The sequence below is a fragment of the Globicephala melas genome, chromosome 12 (assembly GCF_963455315.2).
Source record: "Globicephala melas chromosome 12, mGloMel1.2, whole genome shotgun sequence".
Taxonomy (NCBI): domain Eukaryota; kingdom Metazoa; phylum Chordata; class Mammalia; order Artiodactyla; family Delphinidae; genus Globicephala; species Globicephala melas.
Window position 1 is genome coordinate 25,962,250 of NC_083325.1, and position 24,316 is coordinate 25,986,565.

General features: G+C 39.3%; 1 protein-coding gene across 1 annotated transcript in view; it reads left to right on the forward strand.

The window, feature by feature from the left end:
• Positions 1-2,367: 2,367 nt before the first annotated feature.
• M1AP (meiosis 1 associated protein) overlaps positions 2,368-24,316 on the forward strand; it is a 58,230-nt gene continuing 36,281 nt past the window's right edge. Inside the window, exons 1-3 of the mRNA XM_030877667.2 lie at positions 2,368-2,607; positions 22,009-22,194; positions 23,124-23,292. Coding sequence (XP_030733527.2) covers positions 2,368-2,607; positions 22,009-22,194; positions 23,124-23,292 — 595 coding nt within the window. The remainder of the gene's footprint in view (positions 2,608-22,008; positions 22,195-23,123; positions 23,293-24,316) is intronic.

Genomic DNA, 24,316 nt, shown 5'->3' on the forward strand with positions numbered 1-24,316 from the left:
TCCAGTTGCAAAATAAATGAGTTACAAGTATGAAATGCACAGTGTGGGGAATACTCAATAACTATGTAATATCTTTCTACAGTGAGAGATGGTAACTAGATGTATTGTGGTGTTCAGTTTGAAATGTATAGAAATACCAAATCACTATGTTGTGTAACAGGAACTAACATAGTGTTGAAGGTCAATTATACTTCCAAAACACAGAAACACACGCATAGAGAAGAGCTCAGATTAGTGGTTACCAGAGCTGGAGGCGGGTGGGGGTGGGAGGTGGTGGATAAAGGCAGTCAAAAGGTACAAACTTCCAGTTATAAGATAAATAAGTGCTAGGGATGTAATGTACAATATAAATAACACTGCTGTATGTTATATATGAAAGTTGTTAAGAGAGTAAATCCTAAGAGCTCTCATCACAAGAAAAAAATGTTGTTTATTTCTTTAATTTCACATCTATGTGAGATGATGGATGTTCAGTAAACTTATTGTGGTAAAACTTTCACGATGTATATAAGTCAAAGCATTATGCTGTACACCTTAAACGTATACAGTACTGTATGTCAATTATATTTCAATAAAGTTGGAAGAAAAAAACAGTGACTGACTGAATGAGTGAATGAATGACGTGGAAGAGAAAGGTTAAGCCCAGGAACATGATGGGGGTACCACTGGAATGCTTCATGGGGCAGGGGTAGCTTGACGAAATGTCAGGTTTAGCATAATATTCTCAACAGAAATCCAAAACTCTACCTTAGCACCAAGGAAGGGTTGTTCCCCTGGCACCCAGGCCTTGAAGAAGGCGGGCCTGAGGTGCAGCCTGAGGTGGACCCTGAGGCGGCGCCCGCAATGAGCCGCCCGGCCTGAGGGCGGCGCCCTCGCAGTGCAGGCGGACGTGGAGAGCCGGAAGGGCCAGGTAGCCGCGCCATTGCCTTCGCGAAGAAAAGGGTAGGAGCAGGGCTGAGGGCCGCAGGCGGGGAGGACGGCCACGGGCAGCGCCTCGCAGGAAGGACTTGGGGCGATCTCGGGCCGGCCCTCAAGCGGGTGTTGGCGGGGAGGGTGTTGGCGAGCAAACACGGGCAGCTGCCAGGGAGGCCTGACGCCCGGACGCTCAGGTCCGCCGCGTCCGAGCCCGCCTTCCGCAAGCGGTTCTGAGGATGGAGCGGCAGAGCCGAGTCTCCTACGCCGACTCTCCCGGGCCTGGGGGCTGGGTGGCCAATCCGTCAGGCAGCGTAGGCGTCGTGCTGAGGGCCCAAGACACTTTGGGGGGGGGGGGAGCGTGAAATATATTAACTTGTGAAGACAAAAGAAAACAGTGAAACCTTAGGGCCGAAGAAAAGGGGTTTTGTTTTATGTTTTTCCTTACGTGAGGGGGGCGGAAATGAAATTGAAGGGCCCACGAAAATCTTTTTTGCTCTTCCACAGCAAGAGGCCAGCTGCCTTTATGGAGCTGAAGGGCGCGCCAGGGGCTAGGAGGGTGGAGGATGGGAGGGGGGGTTGGCCAGGTAGGGCATGGCAGGAGGATGGAGAGTTGGGTAGGAGACACATGCAGAATTTCGGAGCCAGGGTAGGGATTTCAGATTTTGTTCCAAGTGTAATTGGAAGCCATTGAAGGGTTTTTGGTAAGGGGGTAACTTGATGGCCTTTGCTGGTTCAAGGCCGAGATTTAACCGGTTTGCAGGGGGACACCAATAAGTGGGCATTCTTGTCAAAAGTGGGGAGCATAGGATCACAAATAGGTGCTGCTTAGGACTATGCCCAGACACATCAGGTGCCTTAATTGATCATGTTTGACAATATAAGGGAGAGAGCTGCCTTTTACCCCATGTAAAGAACAATGTTGGGGCTTCCCTGGTGGCGCAGTGGTTGAGAGTCCGCCTGCCGATGCAGGGGACACGGGTTCGTGCCCCGGTCCGGGAAGATCCCACATGCCGCGGAGCGGCTGGGCCCGTGAGCCATGGCCGCTGAGCCTGCGCGTCCGGAACCTGTGCTCCGCAATGGGAGAGGCCACAACAGTGAGAGGCCCGCGTACAGGAAAAAAAAAAAAGAAAAAAATAAACAAAGTCATGAGGGCAGATAGCTTACTTTGAGACCGAAGTTTGACTTTTTGATTAGTTCCACTCAACATCTCTAAGCATTCTCAGCCTTACATTATAGGCAAACATCTAGATCCCTTGGCAGCTGTTAAGATGGGATAGCGTAGAGAAGCTTGAGTTAGTACCTAGTTTGACTCTTGTCTGGACTTAGTCCCCTAGACCTGTGTTCATTGTTTCAACTTTCAGTTTTATGAAAGCCAATGATTTCTCTTTTCTTCCCTATAGGTGTAGAGAATATCTAAGTGGTGGCTACAGTTCCACCCCTGGTCTGGCTGCCATGTATCATGGGCAAACTACTAGTAAAAGGCCATCTAATTCCACACAGATTTACCAGCAACCTCCAAGGCTCCTCATTGTGCATATCGCTCTACCATCCTGGGCTGACCTCTGCTCCAACCTCTGTGAGGCTCTGCAGAATTTTTTCTCTCTAGCCTGCAGCTTGATGGGCCCCAGCCGCATGTCCCTCTTCAGCTTATACATTGTACAAAATCAGCACGAGTGCATCCTCCCCTTTGTGGTGAGTATATCTACTTGTTCATTTTATCCTGAAAGCAGATATGAGGTTTCTGGAGCAGAGATCACAGTTTTTATTCTTACAGTAATAACTGTGCCCATTCCCCATACCCAATACCCCACAGGCTACAGAAAGAGCCCGATGTCATCCTACACATGGGGGATTTGTACTGCAGAAGAGGAAACCCAAAATTATTAATATGGGAGTATATATAGGCCACATCTTACCCCCCACCTCCACTCCTGAGAGAGAGAGAGAAAATTTGGCATTTACAGTCCTTTGGAATATAAGGAACTGACCTCTTTCATCCCTCTTTGAAATGTAAACACGGGGAAGTAAATCTCTAAATTTCTTTGGAGGTCTCTGGCTGCTCTATCTCCCTTTAAGTTTCTAAGACTTTTCCTTTAACCCAGGTTCCAGGTTATTTGCTCAGAAAGCCCCAACTGTGCAGAAATATGGAAATATTTTTTCTCTATACTTCCATATAGGACTCAGGTGAAACTCCCCCTAGGGTTTCAGAAGGCAAAGGCTGGGCTAAGGGCAATGCTTTTACAAAGCTCTCTCACACATAGACAGCTATCTTTTTTCCTCCCCAAACAAATTCAGATCTTCACTTTCTCCCCTTTACAAAGTTCAGAATCTCAGGGCTGGGAAAGACTTCAGAGGTTCTAGTAAATCCTCTTCCTGAGGCAGCCATGCTGTTGGGATAGTCAGAAAAGACCTCATGGAGAGCCAGGACTTTAATTCCTACCTGGTGTGAATAAGACCTCCTCCTACATAGTGTCCATGGAAGCCATGTGGGAGCCTAGACGCCCTCCAACCCATCCAACATTAACAAGGTTTCTATCTCTCCGCCTCCCTATTGAGGTGGTGTCAGAGGAGGCCATGTGGGAAGTGGCAGTGAGGCATCTTTTTATCTCCAAGGCAGGATGGTGTCAGTGAAGACCTAGTGGGAAACAAGGACTTTTAGGACATTTTTCCTAGTGGAAAGCTTAATGGTAGTGAAGCTTACCTACCCCCAGGGTGTCAGTGGGGGGGCATATGAGGCACCTGAACATCCACCCCCACCCAGAGATAACAAGGCACCCTCCCTTCTGGGATGTAATTAGAGGCCAAATAGAGTCACACCCCAACCTGACAGTAATTATGTGGAAACTTCACTTCCCCCATTGGTGCAGTGTCAAAATAAGCCTACTAAAGCAGAAGATTTAAACAAGATCCAGAGTCTTACAGCATAATACCCAAAATGTCCAGAATACAAAAAAAAAAATCACTCATGATTATCAAGAACCAGGAAAATCCCAACTTGAATCAGAAGACAACAGACACCAACACTGAGATGACACAGGTGTTAGAATTATCTGAAAACGCTTTTGAAGCAGCCATCATAAAAATATTCCAACAAGCAGTTATGAACATGCTTGCACAAATGGAAAAATATAAAGTCTCACCAAAGAAATAGAAGCATAAAGAAAAACCAAATAGAAATTTTAGGCTGAAAAATGCAATACCCATAATTTTAGAAACAAAAATCTACTATGGATGGGAAAAATGGAGAGGACAGAGGAACTTGAAAACAGAATAAAAATTACCCAATCTCAGCAACAGAGAGAAAAGAGACTTGAAAAAAAAAATTAGCAAAGCCACAGGGATCTGTGAGACTATAACAAAGAGCTAACATTTATGTCATCACGGTCCAAGAGGAAAGGGACAGGAGGGTGGAGCTGGACAAATATTTAAAGAAATAATCACTGAAAGTTTCCCAAATTTGGCAAAAGTTATAAACCTAAAGATTCAAGAGGCTGGTGGAGCCCCAAACAGAATAAACGCCAAGAAATCCATTCTAAGACACATCATAATCAAAATTCTAAACACTAAAGACAAAGAAGGACTCTTGAGAGCGGGACACTGACACCTTACCTATAAGGGAGAAACAATCAAGTAATGATAGATTCTTTTCATTAGAGACCATGAAGGCCAGAGGAAGTATCACATTTTTCAAATGCTGAAAGAAAAGAACTGTTAACCTAGAACACTGTATCCAGTGAAAATATCCTTAAGGAATGAATCAGAAATCAAGATTCTCAGATGAAGGAAAACTAAGAGAATTTGTCACCATCAGACCTACCTTCACAGAATGGCTAAAGGAAGTTCTTGAATCAGAAAGGAAATTATAAAAGAAAGACTCTTGGAATATCCAGAAGGAAGAAAGAAGAGTGGAAAGAATAAAATATGAATAAAGATAATAGACTTTCTATAGAGTCTTCTAAATTATATTTGACAGTTGAAGCAAAAATTATAACATTGTCTGATATGGTTGTTAATGCTAGTGTATTTAGAGGAACTATTTAGGATAATTACATTATAAACGGGAGGATAAAAGGACTTAAAGGAAATTAAGGTTTTTATACTTCATTCAAAATGGTAAAATATTGACACCAGTATACTGTGATAGGAATGTATTTGTATAATGCAATACTTAAAACAACCACTTAAAAAATCTATATAAAGAGATACACTCAGAAACACTATAGATAAATCAAAATGAAATTCTAAGAAAGCATTCAATTAACCCACAGGAAGATAGGTAAATGAAAACACAGAAATGAAAAACTGAGGGAACAAACAGAAAGCAACAAATAAATCAACAGGCTGACATACCAATAATTACATTAAATGTAAATGGTTTTATGGGCTTCCCTGGTGGCACCTATCCCTGGTCTGGGAAGATCCCACATGCCGTGGAGCAACTAAACCCATGCACCACAATACTGAGCCTGAGTTCTAGAGCCCATGAGCCACAACTACTGAGCCTGCATGCTGCAACTACTGAAGCCCATGCACCTGGAGCCCATGCTCCACAACAAGAGAAGCCACCACAGTAAGAAGCCCATGCAGTGCAACGAAGAGTAGCCCCCGCTTGCTGCAACTAGAGAAAGCCCACATGCAGCGACAAAGACCCAAAGCAGCCAAAAATAAATAAATAAAATAAATAAATTTATTTTTAAAAATGTAAATGGTTTTAATACACCAATTAAAAGAAAGAGAGAATTCCCTGGTGGTCCAATGGTTAGGACTCTGTGTTTCCACTGACAGGGGCCCAGGTTCGATCCCTGGTTGGGGAAATAAGATCCCACAAGCTGCACGGTGTGGAAATAAATAAATAAATAAAAGAGATTGGCGGAGGTGGGGGCATGACCCAACTATAGCCTATCTACAGGAAACTAACTTCAAATACAATAAAAGTACATTGAAAGTGAAAGGACGGAAAAAGATATACCATGATAACAATCAAAACGTTATTAATGTATCAAATTAAGTAGACATAATGATAAAAAGAGTCACAGAACAAGAACAAATAGTCCTAAAATTTATATGGAACCCCAAAGACCTAGAATTGCCGAAGCAATCCTGAAGAAAAAGAACAAAGCTGGAGGCATAACCACCCCACCGACTCCCGCCAGACTTCAGACAATACTACAAAGCTATAGTAATCAAAACAGCCTGGGAACTTCCCTGGCAGTCCAGTGGTTAAGACTCCACACTCCCACTGTAGGGAGCACGGGTTCAATCCCTGGTCAGGGAACTAAGATCCTGCATGCCATGTGGTGCAGCCACAAAAAACAAATTAAAAAAAAAAAAAAAACCGTGATATTGGCACAAAAATAGACATACAGCTCAATGGAACAGAATAGAGAGCCGAGGAATAAGCCCACACACCTACAGTCAATTAATCTTCAACAAAGGAAGCAAGAATATACAATGGAGAAGACAGTCTCTTCAGCAAGTGGTATTGGAAAAGCTGGACAGCAACATGTAAATCAGTGAAGTTAGAGCACTCCCTTATGCCATACATAAAAATAAAATGGCTTAAAGACTTAAATATAGAGCATGACACCATAAAACTTCTAGAAAAGAACATAGGCAAAATATTCTCTGACCTAAATTGTAGCCATGTTTTCTTAGGTCAGTCTCCCAAGGCAAAAGAAATAAAAGCAAAAATAAACAAATGGGACCTAATCAAACTAAGAAACCATAAACAAAATGAAAAGACAATCTACAGAATGGGAGAAACTATTTGCAAATGATGCAACCAACAAGGGCTTAATTTCCAAAACATACAAACAGCTCATACAGTTCAATATTGAAAATAAATAAATAAATTTTTTAAATGGGCAGAAGACCTAAATAGACATTTCTCCAAAGAAGGCATACAGATGGCCAACAGGCACATGAAAAGATGCTCAACACTGCTAATTATTAGAGAAATGCAAATAACTGCAATGAGGTATCACCTCACACCAGTCAGAATGGCCATCAAAAAAAGTCTACAAATAATAAATGCTGGAGAGGCTGTGGAGAAAAGGGAACCTCCTGCACTGCTGGTGGGAATGTAAATTGGTGCAGCCACTATAGAGAATAGTATGGGGGTTCCTTAAAAAACTAAAAATAGAGTTACCATTTGATCCAGCTATCCCATTCCTGGGCATATATATCTGGGGGAAACCCTAATTTGAAAAGATACATGCACCCCAGTGTTCATAGCAGCACTGTTTACAATAGCCAAGACATGGAAGCAACCTAAGTGTCCATCGACAGATGAATGGATAAAGAAGATGTGGTATATATATACAATTTTACTCAGCCATAAAAAAGAATGAAATAGTGCCATTTGCAGCAACATGGATGGACCTAGAGATTATCATTCTATGTGAAGTAAGTCAGACAAAGACAAATACCATATGATATCACTTACGTGTGGAATCTAAAAAAAATGATACAAAATGAATTTGCAAAACAGAAACAGACCCACAGACAGAGAACACAAACTTATGGTTACCAAAGGGGGAAAGGGAGGAGGGATAAATTAGGAGTTTGGGATTAACAGATACACACTACTATATATACAATAGATAAACAACAAGGGCATACTGTATAGCACAGGGAACTATATTCAATATCTTGTAATAACCTATAATGGAAAAGAATCTGAAAAAGAATATATGTATGTGTGTGTGTATACATATATATGTATCTGAATCACTTTGCTGTACACCTGAAACTAACACAACTGTATCTGAATCACTTTGCTGTACACCTGAAACTAACACAACTGTATCTGAATCACTTTGCTGTACACCTGAAACTAACACAACGTTGTATATCAAATATAATTTTAAAAAAAATTCCAAAAGAAAAAAAAAGTCAATCCAACAAAAGACAGCAATCTTAAATGTGTCCCCACTAAACAACAGAACTGCAAATGTCTGTTAACTGGTCAATGGATAAACAAAATGTATAACTCTCACTCCATAAAACTGGAGTTTCCTACAAGTACACTGAGGACAGAGTGAAAGTGATAGTGATGTTTACAGCCATACAGCAAGTATGTTCCTCTACTGTGCCATTTTCCTTGTGCATGTCTGTCCCATGACCACATTTGGCTGTGATATCTATCTTCTGTCAGGCAATAGGGGTAAAGAAAAGTTGAGAGTGATCTGGAAAGGCAAATGAAGATATTCAGCATAGGAGGCTTTTGGGGAGATGAGCTCATGTCCCAAACAAAAGTAAAAGGATTTCATTTCCTTCTTCAATTGACTATGTTCTGTGCCTCTGGTACTCCTCAGTACATCTGGCCTTAGATGAACCCCTGATCCCTTATTCACTCCATTAGGAAAGACAGACAGTTCTAGACTAAAAACAACCTCTGGTAACTCAGGAAAAATTGCAAGCCAAAATTTCCATCCAAACGAACAGTAAGTTCAGCCATGGTCAAAAGCTCAAGAAAATCACTGAAACAATGCCATTACCTTATGTATAGAACAGTCCAATCTTTGTTTAAAGAAATAAAATATTACCTTAAATCCATTTTATCTGACCTATATAAGTAAGTATCTGACGTTTTCTATCTGCAGAGTTAGCTCAAAATGTAAGTGGAGGAAGACAGCAGGTAGGAAATCTTGCCTAAGTTGAACACCTCAATTTATCTCCTCATATTTAATTTATGAGTATAATAAAATAATTCTGAACTTTTTATGAGAAATCTTGACAAAGGAATTATAATTAAAATATTAGAATTCCTTTTATATCTATTGTGCCCTTAATATAAATAAATTTGACCAAAATGATTAATCTCTCAAAGCAGTTTCAGAAAAATTCCATTACTGTGAGGATTTTACCAATTCTTTTACCTTTTCATGAGAACAAAGAAGTTATTTAAATCATATGTGATCTACAATGGTATTTGAGGACCAGTAGTGGTCTAATTTGCCTATTACATTTATTTTCTTATCCTTACTAGCAGACCTTCAATAGAATCATTTAAAAGTGGCAAATAATAAGAATATATTGGGCTTCCCTGCTGACGCAGTGGTTGAGAGTCCGCCTGCCGATGCAGGGGACACGGTTCGTGCCCCGGTCCAGGAAGATCCCACATGCCGCTGAGCGGCTGGGCCCGTGAGCCATGGCCGCTGAGCCTGCGCGTCCGGAGCCTGTGCTCCACAACGGGAGAGGCCACAGCAGTGAGAGGCCCGCGTACCGCAAAAAAAAAAAAAAAAAAGATAATAAACTGTAATTGAGTGCTGCAGGAGGGTGGGGAGAGTAAGAAAAGGAAATATACAAATTTTATTATTGTATAGTGGAGATTTTCATCTCTCATTAATGGATATTAAAGAAATAACTTAGGGGAATTATATAAACATGGAATTATAAAGATAACCCCTAAAACAAATACAAACCTTTCTAATTATGACAAGGAAAACATATATAGAGCAAACAAATTTACACAGTGTAGTGATTTTTCAAAAGCTATGAAAACAGTGTATACCTTAAAATAATATAACTAAAAATAACTAAACTTACCTATTAAAGTACTTTAAAACAGATTTGATTGCAGAACAAAATTCTGCTGTATTCAGCAGAAGAGACTACAACAAAGTGATTCAGAAAGGTTGAAAATAAAAGGAAGGGCAAAGGAATACTAGGCAAGTGCACCCCCATAATAAAAAAACAAAAAGCATGATTTTAATATCAAACATCATTGAATTTAGAGCAAAAATCACTAAACACGACTAAGAATGGCACTTTAATGCTAGGACACAAAGCAGAGAAGAGCAGAGAATTATCAAGAGGAGCACAAGAAATATATTCAGTAAGAGAGCTTGTTGAAGGGACAGTCTATTGAAAATATATCAGTTTTGAATACCAGTGTACCAAATAACATAGTATCAACATTTTTTAAAGAAATATAATTATATGTATGAAAGAAATCTGCACCTTCCTGAAGTGCTCATGGAATAGTCACAAAAGTTGACCATATGTTAAGCCACAAATAAACCTCAAAAGTTTGATGAATTACAAAAAGTACAAGTAGATCAGTCAACATTCTCTGAATACAATGCAATAAAACTAGGAATAAATAGCAAATACAGAACAAAAAGTCACTACCACCTGGAAATTTTTAAGCTGTTTAATAGCTTTTGAATCAAAGAGGAAATTAGGCAAAAATTGCAGTATATCTAGAAAATAATAATAATGAAACACTACATATTAGAACCTATGTGATATAAAAAAGTTAATGCTGAGAAAAATTCATATCTTTAAACTATACAAATTTCATTATTTTAAATTAGTAAACCAGGAAAACTGAAAATAAATGAAGCAAGCAACTCAAGAAGAAAAGAAAAAACAAGCTTAAGGAAAGCTAAAGGAAGGAAATAATAAAGATAAAAACAAACAGTAGTGAATATGAAAATAGAAAATGGTAGAACAAATGAATAAATCCAAATTTGTTCTTTGGGGAAAAAATAGGAAATAGATCAGCCATTAGTTAACTTAGTTTTTGGAAAAGGGCAGGGGGAAAAGGCACATATACCCAAAATAAGATAAGGAGAAAGTAACCACACTTGTGTGAAATGCATAATTCTCCATGAAAATATAATTACCAAAAGTGAATTCAGAAGAGATAGAAACCTGCCATTTCCCATAAAAGGAATAGGGAAAGTTATGAAAGAACTACCCTCCCCCAAAATAAAGTACTGGAACCAAATGGTTTTGCAGGGGAATAATACCAAACTTTTAAAGAACAGATTGTTAAAGTTTTTTAACCATTTTATACCACAGAAAGAAAAAAAAATCCTTCCAAATTATTTTTGTGAAGATAATGTAATATTGATCCTAAAATCCAGCAAACATTACACAGAAAGAAAAACTACAGACCAGTCTCACTTATGACTATCTATTAAACATCCCAAATAAAGTATTAGGATCCCAAATAAAGTAATAGGATCCAGCTCATATTTTAAAAATCATCTACAGGAATGCAGAAATGGTGCAGTATTGAAATCTATTAATATAGTTTACTATGTTAATATATCTAAGAAAGATATGATCATGTTTATTTCCATACATACTTAAAAAATGGTGTTTAATAAAGTGCAACATCCAATCTTCTTTTTTTTTTTTTTTTTTTTTTTTTTTTGCGGTACGCGGGCCTCTCACTGTTGTGGCCTCTCCCATTGCGGAGCACAGGCTCTGGACGCGCAGGCTCAGCAGCCAGGGCTCACGGGCTCAGCCGCTCCGCGGCATGCGGGATCTTCCCGGACCGGGGCAAGAACCCGCGCCCCCCGCATTGGCAGGCGGACTCTCAACCACTGCGCCACCAGGGAAGCCCTCCAATCTTCTTTTAAAAAAACTTAAAAAATTACGAACAGGTGGCTATTCCCATAGTGTATGTCTATGACAAGTCAAAAACCAGATCTTACTTAATGAAAAGACACTGAATATATTCCTGTGTAAGACAAGTAAGTTTACTATCATCACTGTTATCTAACAGTATTTTAGAGATTTTCACTGATATAATTGCACACATAAAAAAGAAGTTAGAATATAGGAACAAGGAAAGGAGGGACTTCCCTGGTGGTCCAGTAGTTAAAAAACACTGCGCTTCTGCTGCAGGGGGGCGCAGTTTTGATCCGGGGAACTAAGATCCCACATGCCCCACGGCATGGCCAAAAAAAAAAAGAAATAAGGAAGAAAAAGATAAAATGATCGTTATTTGCAGATTAATGGTAATATATCTAGAAAACCCAAAAGAATCGACTAGAAAATTACTTAAAACAACAAAAGAATTCATGACAATGGTCAGGTACAAATATTAATACAGATATAAGTACCCTTTAGGGCTTCCCTGGTGGCACAGTGGTTAAGAATCCGCCTGCCAATATAGGGGACAAGAGTTCGAGCCCTGGTCCAGGAAGATCCCACATGCCGCGGAGCAACAAGCCCGTGTGCCACAACTACTGAGCCTGTGCTCTGGAGCCCGTGAGCCACAACTACTGAGCCCACGTGCCACAACTACTGAAGCTCGTGTGCCTAGAGCACATGCTCTGCAACAAGAGAAGCCACTGCAATAAGAAGACCATGCACCACAACGAAGAGTAGCCCCCACATGCCGCAACTAGAGAAAGACCGCGCAGCTACAAAGACCAGGCACAGCCAAAAATAAATAAATAAAATAAATAAATTTATTTTAAAAAAAATAATAATAATAAGTACCCTTTATATTATTCCAGAACAACAAACCAGAAGTTAAAATGACAGAAAAGTTCTCATCACAATAACCAAAATGATCAAATAAATGCTTATGAATGAAAATAATAATAAATTTGCAAGATTTATATGAATTAAAATGCTATTGAGAAACACAAAAGAAGACTTGAACAAATGAAACATCATTAGTTCTTGAGAGGACTCAGACCTGAAAGATGTCAGTTATCTCTAAATTAATCTATAAATGTAATGCAATTCCCTGTAAAATTTCTAACAGAAGAACTAGACATCTTGATAATAAAGTTAAAATTAGAAACAAAAAACAAACAAGAATAGCTAGAGACTCTTCCTCTCAAATATTAAACAGATATTCACAGTGTGATACTGGAAATTGAAAAAACAGAGCAATATAATACAATTTAAAGTCCAGAAATAGACCCAAATACATGGGGGGATTTAGTGTATAATAATGATGCTATTTAACATTAGTTGGAAAAATTATTCAAACTAGATAGCCATGTGGGAAGAAATTAAGTTAGAGTCATACACACAGCTTACACCAGTATAAATTCCAAAAAAAAATTTTTTTTAATAAATTTATTTATTTTTGGCTGCGTTGGGTCTTCGTTGCTGCGCGCCGGCTTTCTGTAGTTGCAGAGAGTGGGGGCTACTCTTTGTTGCGGTGCACGGTCTTCTCATTGTGGTGGCTTCTCTCGTCGCGGAGCATGGGCTCTAGGCGTGCAGGCTTCAGTAGTTGTGGCTTGCAGGCCCTAGAGCACAGGCTCAGTAGTTGCAGATGGATCAAAGATTTAAATGTAAAAATTGAAAATATCTTAAGTACTAGAACAGACTATCAGTCTGGGTCCAATCAGGATATGGAAACCACATAGTGATTTAAACAAGGAAAAAGTATATAGAGTATTTTAACATAGTTTAACATATTAAGCTATGGTAATATAGCAATTATAAGATATAAGAGAGCTTTTTGTGGTACGCTAGGGCTGAGGGAGAGATCTCAAAGAATGACAAAGTTGGAAAGGGGACCCCTTTCCCAAGGCTGGGGTTTAGACCCAGTTGGAGAATATATGGTTGCAGCTCACTGGATGCAAAGAAGTTCACTGGTTCGCTCAAGCCAGAGCTGATCCATGGCTACTGGGAAAGCAGGAAGCAACCCTCCAGGTGTAGGCACAGTGGCTGATGCGTAGGCATGCAGAGAGTGGAGAAGCCAATGTGGGCAGGAGGCCTGGAGTAAGCAGTGTCTGTATTGGAAGAACAGCAGCATTCGGAGGACTACAGGAGACAAAACTGAGGGGAGGGACAGGTGAGCAAAGGGAATCAGGCATCAGTGCAGGCAGGAGGCCTGAAGCATGCAGTGTCCATGCTGAGTGGACAGCTGACAGGTGATCAGGTTAGGGCTGAGAAGTTCCCAGTGTCTTAGTCAGCTCGGGCTATGACTGGCTGGTTTAAACAATAGACATTTATTTTCTCAAGGTTTAGAAGGCTGAAAGTCCAAGATCAGGGTGCCAGCCTGGTCAGGCTCTGGTAAGAGTCCTCTTCCATCTTGCAGACAGCGGCTTTCTTGCTATGTGCTCACATGGCCTTTCCTCAGTGCATGTACATGAAGAGAGAGCTCTGGTGTCTATTCCTCTTCTAAGAGCATCAGTCCCATCATGGAGGCCCCACTCTCATGACCTCATCTAAACTTAATTACGTCCCAGAAGCCTTGCCTCTAAGTACCATCACATTGGGAGTTAGGGCTTCAACTTATGAATTTTAAGGGGACACAAACATTCAGTCCATAACACCAAGGGCCAGCAAGTTCTGGGCATGTGGGTGGAGCACTACCAGGTAACTTCATACCCCACTGGTTTCAGCAGGAGTGCACCTTCCTCCTGCAATGTCCCTCCAGTACACTCTACTCAGAAAACTTAACATCATGATTACTGTAAAGGAGAAAGGCTTAAAGTAGAATTCTGTCCATTATTGCAGAGATATACTGAAGGGTGAATTTTGAGCTGAGAGGCAATAAATCAACAATTAACATACAGACCATGGGGGAAAATGTAACAGTAAGAAAGGCCTTTCTAATCATAACACAAAACCCAAAATTCCAAAAATAAAAGATTAATAAATTCAGCTGAATAAATATAGAAAATAGAAAATATACACTTGGCCAAAAAAAAAAAAATACTGTGTGTAAAATCTAAAGACAACTGACAGGGCTTCCCTGGTGGCACAGTGGTTGAGAGTCCACCTGCCGATGCAGGGGACACGGGTTCATGCCCCGGTCCGGGAAGATCCCACATGCCGCGGAGCGGCTAGGCCCGTGAGCCATGGCCGCTGAGCCTGCGCGTCCGGAGCCTGTGCTCCACAACGGGAGGGGCCACAACAGTGAGAGGCCCGGGTACCACAAAAATAAAATAAAATAAAATAAAGACAACTGACAATATGAGGAAAAATATTTGCTTCTATATCACATAGGGTTAATTTCCCTAACCGCATAAAGAGTTCCTTGAAATCAATAATGATAATGACCAACAATCAATAGTGAGAAATTATGTACACAGTTTTCATTAAAGGAAATACACATGATGCTGAAACATTGAATATGTTCAGTCTCACTTATAAAAGAAATGCAAGTTAAAACTACATTGAGATGCTATTATTTTTCACTTATTTGGCTGGCAAAGATTTTTTTTTTAAGTTTAATGACATACTGTTTATGAGGATATAAAGAAGCAGACACCCTTATATGCCATTTATGGGCATACATTTTAACACAATTTCTATAGTGGGCAATTTGGTATCACAATTTACATACCCTTTAACCTAGCAAGTCTGTTTTTAATAGGTTTGGTTTTGTTTTGGCTGCACTGGATCTTCATTGCTGCACTTGGGCTTCTCGAGTTGTGGCGCATGGGTGCTAGAGTGCATGGGCTTAGTTGCAGTATGTGGGATCTTAGTTCCCCAACCAGGGATCGAACCCGGGCCCCCTGCATTGGGAGCACAGAGTCTTAACTACTGGACCACCAGGGAAGTCTCAAGTCTGTTTTTAGAAACTTATTCTACAGATATGTTTTCATATGTGCAAAAATGATTTGAGTATAAGATTATTCATTTCAGCATTGTTTGAAGTAGCAAAAGATTGGAAACAACCTAATGTTAATTAATAGGGAATTGGTTAAATAAAGTTATGGTCCATCCATTAATGGAATACTATGTAGCCATAAAAATTAAGACACTTTTTATATATTGAATGTAACGATTACCCAGATTTACTCTGCAACAAAATCAAGATACGAAAGAGTATCATAATCTGGTCTATTTTGGTAAGAAGAAAGATCAAGTTTATCATTTATATTTTCTTCCATGTAAAGAAATATCTCTGGAAAGATACCCAATAAGCTAGTAATATTGATTGCCTCCAGTAAAGTACTGGTTAGCTAAAGAACAAGAGTAGGAAGATGACTTTTTCTACATATTTTTTTGTAACCTTTGAATCTTGAATGCTTGTTGAATGTGAGAAGAGAAATCTCAACAAAATTTTGGAAACGATAATACAGGTGAAAAGTGACAATTGACTTAGCAGTCCCAAGAGAGCTAAATCTTAAGCCAGTAGTGGGAAACCCAAGGAAGAAAGCATTTTAAACCACCAAGTTCTCAAAAGCCTTGGGAATTGGTAAAATCAAGTACTTCTGGAGGTAAGAATGAAGGTAGAGCTAAAAGTAGAAAGATGTTGAACATCTGTATAAAAAGCAGTTTGACCTTTAGATGCTCTCTTCTACTCCAAAAGCAACAAACTTATTCATCACCTTAGATGGGGCATCACAACATGCCCCATACCAATGGACCCCTAGGAATTTCACTGAGGTAGAAGGCCCCTGAATTTTAGTCAAATTTATTTCCTACCCTCTGGCATACAAATGTCTTACCAATAAGTTACTTCTTGCTCACTAGGTCCACTCAGCATAATGTCATTAATGTAATGGGCCAGTGTGATAGCTTGTGGAAGGGAATGGCAGTCAAAAATATCTGTGAGCTAATTTATGACATAGGGCTGGAGAATTGATATACCCCTGAGGTAGGACAGTGAAGGTGTATTGCTGGCCTTGTCAGCTGAAAGCAAACTGCTTCTGTGGGACCTTATAGACAGGCGTGGAGAAAAGGCATTTGCCAGATCAATAGCTGCATACCAGGTACCAGGAGATGTGTTAATTTGCTCGAGCAATGAAACCATATCTAGCACAGCAGCTGCTGTTGGAGTCACCACCTGGTTAAGTTTATGATAATGCACTATCATTCTCCAAGACCCGTCTGTCTTCCGTACAGGCCAGATGGGCAAGTTGAATGGGGATGTGGTAGAAATCACCACCCCGGCATCTTTCAAGTCCTTGATGGTGGCACTAATTTCTGCAATTCCTCCAGAAATTCAGTATTACTTTTATTATTTTCGTAAGTAGAGGCAGTTCTAGAGGCTCCCACTTGGCCTTTCCCACCATAATTGCCCTCACTCCACAAGTCAGGGAACTAATGTGGGGATTCTGCCAGATGTTAGGTATGTCTATTCCAATTATGCTTTCTAAAACTGAGGAAATAGCCACAGGCTGCATTTGGGGACCCACTGGACCTGATATAAAATTTCGTTGATCACCTGACCTCCACAAGCCCCTACTCTGACTAGTGGGCAACAATGATGTTTGGGATCTCCTAGAATTAGTGTCAGTTCATAGCCAGTGTCCAGTAGACCCTGAAATGTCTGATTATCCCCTTTACTTCAGTGTACAGTTACCCTGGTAATGTTCAAATCTTTCTGGTCCTTTTTTCATAGTTTTTTAATTCTTTGTTCATGGTGTTGAATCCCTCTTTTATTTCATTAAACATCTTAAAGGTACTTAAATATATTTGATAATTCTAATATCTGAAATTGTTGGTATTCTAATTCTCCTGTTTGTTGTTTCTGCAGACTCTCTCTCATAATGTTTGGTTTCCTCACTGATTTTGTAATTTTGGATTATGAGCTTACCTTAAGCTGATCTTAATGTGTGAGAATTCTGTGGGGCCTGAGTTTAGGGTGTATACCTCTAGAAAGGATTTATGTTTGCTTGAGTCAGGTGCCCTGAGGTGCTATCAACCCAGGACCACTTTAAGTTATGTTTTAAAATTAGGGTTTCCTGGACGCTGCAGATAAAGACAAATCCCAAACCCACATGAGGGGAGATGTATGGTTTCTAGGTCCCAGCAGTGATTTCTTTCTCATTTCTACTCAGAGTTCACATAACTTAACAAGTTTCATTGTCGCCTCCCTTGACCAGTGAGTAGATTCTTTCTAGCCCACCTTTTCACTGAGAAAATAACCTTTTGAATGGTCTTAACTTTGAGCCAGGATGGCAGTTCCAATTCTACTCCTTATGAGGGCCTAAGGCCTTGTCTCCTTCTCCTTTACAACACAAAGCCCTAGGTTCCCAAGATCAACAAGTAAAGCCAAGGCTTTTATACCTATCTCACACTGTAGTTTCCTGTTGTCCCCACTTTGGTTCCTGGGGATTTCCCTTAATTTCTTATGAATTCAACTATGCATATAAAAGATATTTGTGTTTTATCTAGTATGTATACTGTTAGGTGGTAGAAGAGTGTGTTTCAGATATCTAGTTTATTTGTAGGTGCTTTTTACATATTAAGAATATTAATGTCATGCTAATCTTATACACTGCAAATATTTACCCAGTTTGTTTTTTGTCTTTAACTTTATTCATATTCTCCTTTACTTAACAGAAAATTTTAATGTGGTCAGATCTCTTCATTTTTCCCTTTATGGTTTCCTACCTTTGTTGTCATGTTTCCAAAGGCCTTCCCTACCAGAAGATAGTATCCTTTTTTTCCTACTATTTTCCTAGTTTATTTTTTCAATAAATTTATCATTATTGAATAATTTTAGATTCATCAAAAAGTTGCAAAGGCAGTACAGAGAATGCCTATATTTTCTAACTTATATTTTTCTTCCCCCTAAAACTTATTATATGTGCATCCATTTACCATTTATTCAAAAATAATTTGTTTAATAAAACTGTGTTCCAGGTACTGTCCTAGGCCCTGCAGACCTGGCAATGAAGAGATAGATCAGATTCCTCCTTTAGTATATTATTATATTGAGCTTATATTCTAGTGAGATAGACAGACAATAACTTGTCAACATACTTTGGAAAATGTCATTCTAGTGTGACTCTTATCCCTTTCTATTCTGAGGCTATTTATCTCACTTGTTTGTAAGTTAGTAGAAAGTGGGAATTATGTCTTTTTTTTAGGTACCTAGTACATCATAAGCACATAATAATAAATGTTTTTTAAAATGGATGACTGAATGGACCTATGTCATTTACATAGATACTATTTTTTTTCCACTTATTTTTGTCAGTTGTAGAATAGGGCCATTAAGTCAATACAAACCCCTTCTGTTTAATCAGCAATGATTTAAGTGCTTTTAGGGTTTGATAGTGATAAAAAATAATAACCACAGCTAACACTGAGTACATACTGTGTGACATGAACTAAGTCATTTAATAGTTAGTCTGTAAGATAAGTATTTCCATTGTCCCCAGTTTCTAATTGAAGACATTTTAGCTTAAGGACTCATAGTCAGTAAGAGGAAGAGATAGGTTTGGAACTCAAGTCTATTTGGATCTAAAACCTTAACCAAGACTAGTACTTCTTTAACTAAAATGCCCACTACTCTTCAACAAGCATCCTCTACTCTTGTCAGGCACATTTCCTCTTCCTCTCTGACACATTATATTCACTTTCAACCTCCATAGATGCTTGTATTGAACTTTCAGCCTCTCTACCAATCCCCCAACACACACACATAAACACATAAAATATTGTATTCTTTTTACAAATCTTACCCTTTCAATTCTCAGCCCCATCTCACCCCCTTTCCACCAACACTTACCTTTCTTTTTCTAAATCTCTAAAGTATCAATAGTCTATAACAGTCTCTTTCAACCGGGATACACATACCACTAGGGCTATAAGACTTCCCAGAGTACACAGGAATATATAATTTTAAAGAATTGATATATAGATCCTCAATTTCCACTAGTATTCTTTTCTAAAATTTCTCTGACTAATTATGCCTATGATGAGAGTGTCAGACTACTTCATCATTCCCACCATCCCTTTCACAATTACCCTTCTTCCACTTCACAAAGAAAATCCAAAATAAAAAGGAAGAGGTGAGAGGTACAAATCTTTCACCCACTATGAATTTTACTGTGATGAATTGCCATGTGGTTTTAAAACTTGCAGGGGCACCAAACAAGGAATAATTCAAAATATTGGCATCAATGTAAGAAAGTAAAGGACTTATGATTGGGTTAAAAATCTTTTGCAGGGCTTCCCTGGTGGCACAGTGGTTGAGAGTCCCCCTGCCGATGCAGGGGACACGGGTTCGTGCCTTGGTCCGGGAAGATCCCACATGCCGCGGAGCGGCTGGGCCCGTGAGCCATGGCCACTGAGCCTGCGCGTCCGGAGCCTGTGCTCCGCAATGGGAGAGGCCACAACAGTGAGAGGCACGTGTACAGTAAAAAAAAAAAAAAAAAATCTTTTGCAACCAGGTGATGTCCAATTTTAACAAAATTGAAGGAAGACTAAATTGAGGGACTTCCCTGGTGGTCCAGTGGTTAAGACTTCGCCTTCCAGTGCAGGGGGTGCAGGTTTGATCCCTGGTCGGGGAGCTAAGATCCCACATGCCTCGTGGCCAAAAAACAACAACAACAAAAAACAGAACCAATATTGTAACAAATTCAATAAAGACTTTAAAAAATGATCCATATCAAAAAAAATCTTGAAAAACAAACAACTGAGTAGCAGCTGATCATTAAAATAATTTTTATTAGTATTTATATCCCTATATAATTTTTGGCATATAGCTCAGAATGAGTTTGACAATTTGATTGACTTCTATATTTATCAGGACAATGGTTCTCAGCACTAGAAACCTCCTAGAAAATAGGAATAGGATTAATACGGAATGTTGGTGCCATTCAATCAGTAATTTATTCACACATACCTTAACTAATTGAAAAAAGAACGCAACATGCTCATGCCATTGAGATGCATTTTTAATTAAAGTTTATGCTTAATGCCAATAATTATCAAAATAGGTAATATATATGTTGTTTTGATCAATTGTATATGAGCAATAATTTTAATAATAGCTCAATCTAGATTATTAATTAGAGCCTATAGTCATAGGAAATTTTAAAATCTTACAACATGTAAATATTTTTGACACAGAGAAGTATGATAAGATGATCAATAAAAAACTGCCAGCCGGGGCTTCCCTGGTGGCACAGTGGTTGAGAGTCCGCCTGCCGATGCAGGGGACTCGGGTTCGTGCCCCGGTCCGGGAAGATCCCACGTGCCGCGGAGCGGCGGGGCCCGTGAGCCATGGCCGCTGGGCCTGCGCATCCGGAGCCTGTGCTCCGCAACGGGAGAAGCCACAACAGTGAGAGGCCTGCGTACCGAAAAAAAAAACAAACTGCCAACCAAAAAATTCTATTACATTATGATAAAACTCTATGAGAAAAGTGAAAGGGAAATATGAATTCAAGGAGAAAAATGAATAATATTCATTTCCATCTGTTAAAAAGAAAAAAGAGCTTGCTCATGTACTTTTTAAATTGAATAATGCAAGTATCAAATCCCTATGATATTTAGATTCTATTGGATTATGTTTTAAAGAGTAGTGGTATAGTTTTATTTTGAAATATTGATATTTAAATATGCTGGAAGTTATATCCTTAACAACTACGTACTTACTTAAAATCTAGATGTCAACTTAAAAACGTATAAAGGAGTATATCATTTTTCATATTCTTTTAGGGAGTACATGAAAAGAAATGCTCAAAGGCTACTAGTCTGTACTTGAGTAGGTTTCTTATCTTCCTATCTAGATTACAAGTTTTCTTTGTGTAAGAATTATATACTATTTCTTGTGTTTTTCCCAGAGATTCATGGAGAGGAGCATGTAAGCAAAGTAACATGCTCATGAATTTTATGTGCATTTTGCAAATATTGCTCAATTCTGCTCTTTGATCAGCAAAGTTTCCTTATCCCAAATATAATTCCTCCCCACTCCACCCCCACCTGCTATGGATGCTTGGAATTCCTTCAAATAGTGTCACAAATTTTAATTCCACATTTATTCAAAATGCATATATTCTTAGAAGACGTAACATCGATCTAGAGTCAGATTAGATTAGATTACTTCCTGAGAACAAGTTTTTGTGAAGGAAAGTGAGGAGAGCCAGGAGATTTACGTGTTGGCTTCTTGACCTGACTGCAGACTAAGCCAAGCATCTCTGCTCAAAGTGATCCTGAGGGGAAGATTAGGTAGGACCTTATCATTTCTAAAATGATCAAAATCCTCATTTCTGATAAAACATCACTCTTGAATAGAGAAGCTCACTGTGCCTAGACTGACTGAGAAATGAAGATAATGTCTAAGAGTGACGCTGCTAGGCCTCCAATTTGCAGACCACCCCAAAGTAAAACTAAGCAGTCACAATTGAACCTTCCTTTGGGTGAGTGAATGAGTTAAAACACATTCTTTCCTGTTTCTAGTAATTCCACATAATCAAAGTCCTTTGGCTAAAAATTTTCCTTCCTCTGGTCTAGGGAATATTTTAGTGCAGTGCCTAGAACATAATAGGCATTCCATAGATCTTGGTCAAATAAACAGATTTTCAGGAAGGGAAAAGTACTCTTGAGGAGTAATTGATAATGAAATTAGACTGCCAGTTAATCTGAAACGTGAGTCACTAAAGATTTGCATCTTTGATTCATTTTTCTCTGCAGCAAGTGAAAGGGAACTTTGCTAGGCTGCAGGCCTGCATCTCAGAACTCCGCATATTGCAAAGAGAAGGTTGTTTCAGACCACAAGCCACTTCTCTGCAGCTGGCAATAAAGGATGGGCTCCAGCAGTTCAAACAGTACAGCGGACACATGACCACAAGTGCAGCTCTGACCTACACTTCCCTGGAGGTAAAAGATGGCTTAGGACACTAACTCATCTTCCCATTTCAGTCCATCTAGATCCTTCATTGTTTGTCATCCTTCTGTTGTTCTCTGTTTCATTCACATTGAAAGTCATGACTAGATACTCCATTGGGTACATGAGTGACTGTGAGTTAAAACACATTCAGTGTCTAGTAACATCAGGCATCAGACAAATGAGTTTAAAAATAATTATGCTTTTATCTGCATGCTTATTCATCAATTAAAAATATCTAAGTACAAAAGAGAATTGCATGTATTTAATACTTGCCTTCCAGAGTTTCAAGTTCAACCCAGATTCAGATTGAGCAAGGAGAGAAATCTACATGGAAGTACCACTGTGAGAAAAGAGCATATAAGCTCTCTGATCTTTAGTATACATTTAATGAGTGGAATTTAAGGATTCTATTTCCTTTGTATCCTCAAGAAATCAAAGCACTTTGAGCAAGAGGGGTACTGTCAATGATTCAAGCAGTCTTAAAAACTGAAACACAGTGGGCGACTTCCCTGGCAGTCCAGTGGTTGAGACTCCACGCTCCCAATACAGGGTGTGCGGGTTCAATCCCTAATCGGGGAACCCTAGTTGGGGAACTAAGATCCCACATGCTGCATGCGGTACGACCAAAAGAAAAACTAAAACTAAAACACAGGGATGGCTTCTCATTGGTCACTTTCTGGGGTAGGTTCAGCCTGTTTGGCAGGGTCTTGTGATGATCTGTCCCACCAGACCTCTCGCACCAGAATATGTCAAATGAAATTTGATTTGCAAATTACATATAAATCTTTTTCTTTGCCCTAAAGACAATAGCCACTACCACAGATTTCTGGGGTGTTTAATCCTCCAGATCTAACCTGTTACATTCTAACCTCTGTACATCAGGGAAAGTAGACACGTTGATTCTTCTATTTATTTCCAGATTACTGTTCTGACTTCACAGCCTGGAAAAGAGGTGGTCAAACAATTGGAGGAAGGATTGAAAGATACAGACATAGTCAGGGTCAGGAGACTTCAGGTGGTTGAGATCACAAAGGGAGTCCTAGAATGTATGGACTCAGCATCCCCTGTTGAAGAGGCCAGCAACGACGGTAAGAATTAAAAGAAAAGGTAAAAAGAATGGTAAGATTTTAATGAGTAGTCTTTTACAGATCAGGAAGATTATTTTCCATGGACTTTTTTTTTAAAAAAAAGGTTTTTTGATGTGGACCATTTTTAAAGTCTTTATTGAATTTGTTACAATATTGCTTCTGTTTTATGTTTCGGTTTTTTGGCCGCAAGGCATGTGGAATCTTAGCTCCCCTACCAGGGATCGAACCACCTGCTTTGCAAAGGGAACTCTTAACCACTGGACCACCAGGGAAATCTCTTCCATGGTCTTTTATGTTCTTAAATGAAATGAAGCCAACAGATTTCACTGTGATTCAGACAGGTGTTTCTACATGTTAGAGTTTAATTTTTTAATCATATTTTTAATTTAGAAACAATATATGTTAATGTAAAACCTGAAATATAGGTATAAAAAGTAAAAATTCCTTCCTCCTCAAGAGATTGGGGTATCACTCTTAATGCTCCATTAGATAGATAGATAGATAGATAATAGGAAGAAATATTTTATATTGTAATGGGATCATGACATACATAATATTCTGTAATCCTCTTCGCATGTTGTACAGCTATCTATGTTAGTATCTATAGACATTCCTCGTTTTTTACTGGATACATGATTTTTTTTACTTTGTGGTTGGACCATAGTTTGTTTAATCGCTTATTAATGAATAATTTGGTTTATTACATTTTGCTATCATAACCAATGCTGTATGAAGAGACTTATATGTACAGCTGGCTTCATTGGCCTATGACCAGTGCGGTCACACAAGGCCCTGCATTCAGAAAGCCCCTATGCTTAGGATTTAATGCTTTTGGGTTGCAGTCTTGAAATTCTTAATCAGTGTTTTGTAAGTGAAGTTTGATGGAACAATGGAACATGTGCCAGGGGATTATAGTCTCGGTTCATATGTGCCCTGCCTACCTCCTACCTCCCCAGAATGGGTTTTGAGTCACTGGATTCCCAGCCCTGATGTCCCCAGCCCGCCTACCCCAACCCAGTAACTA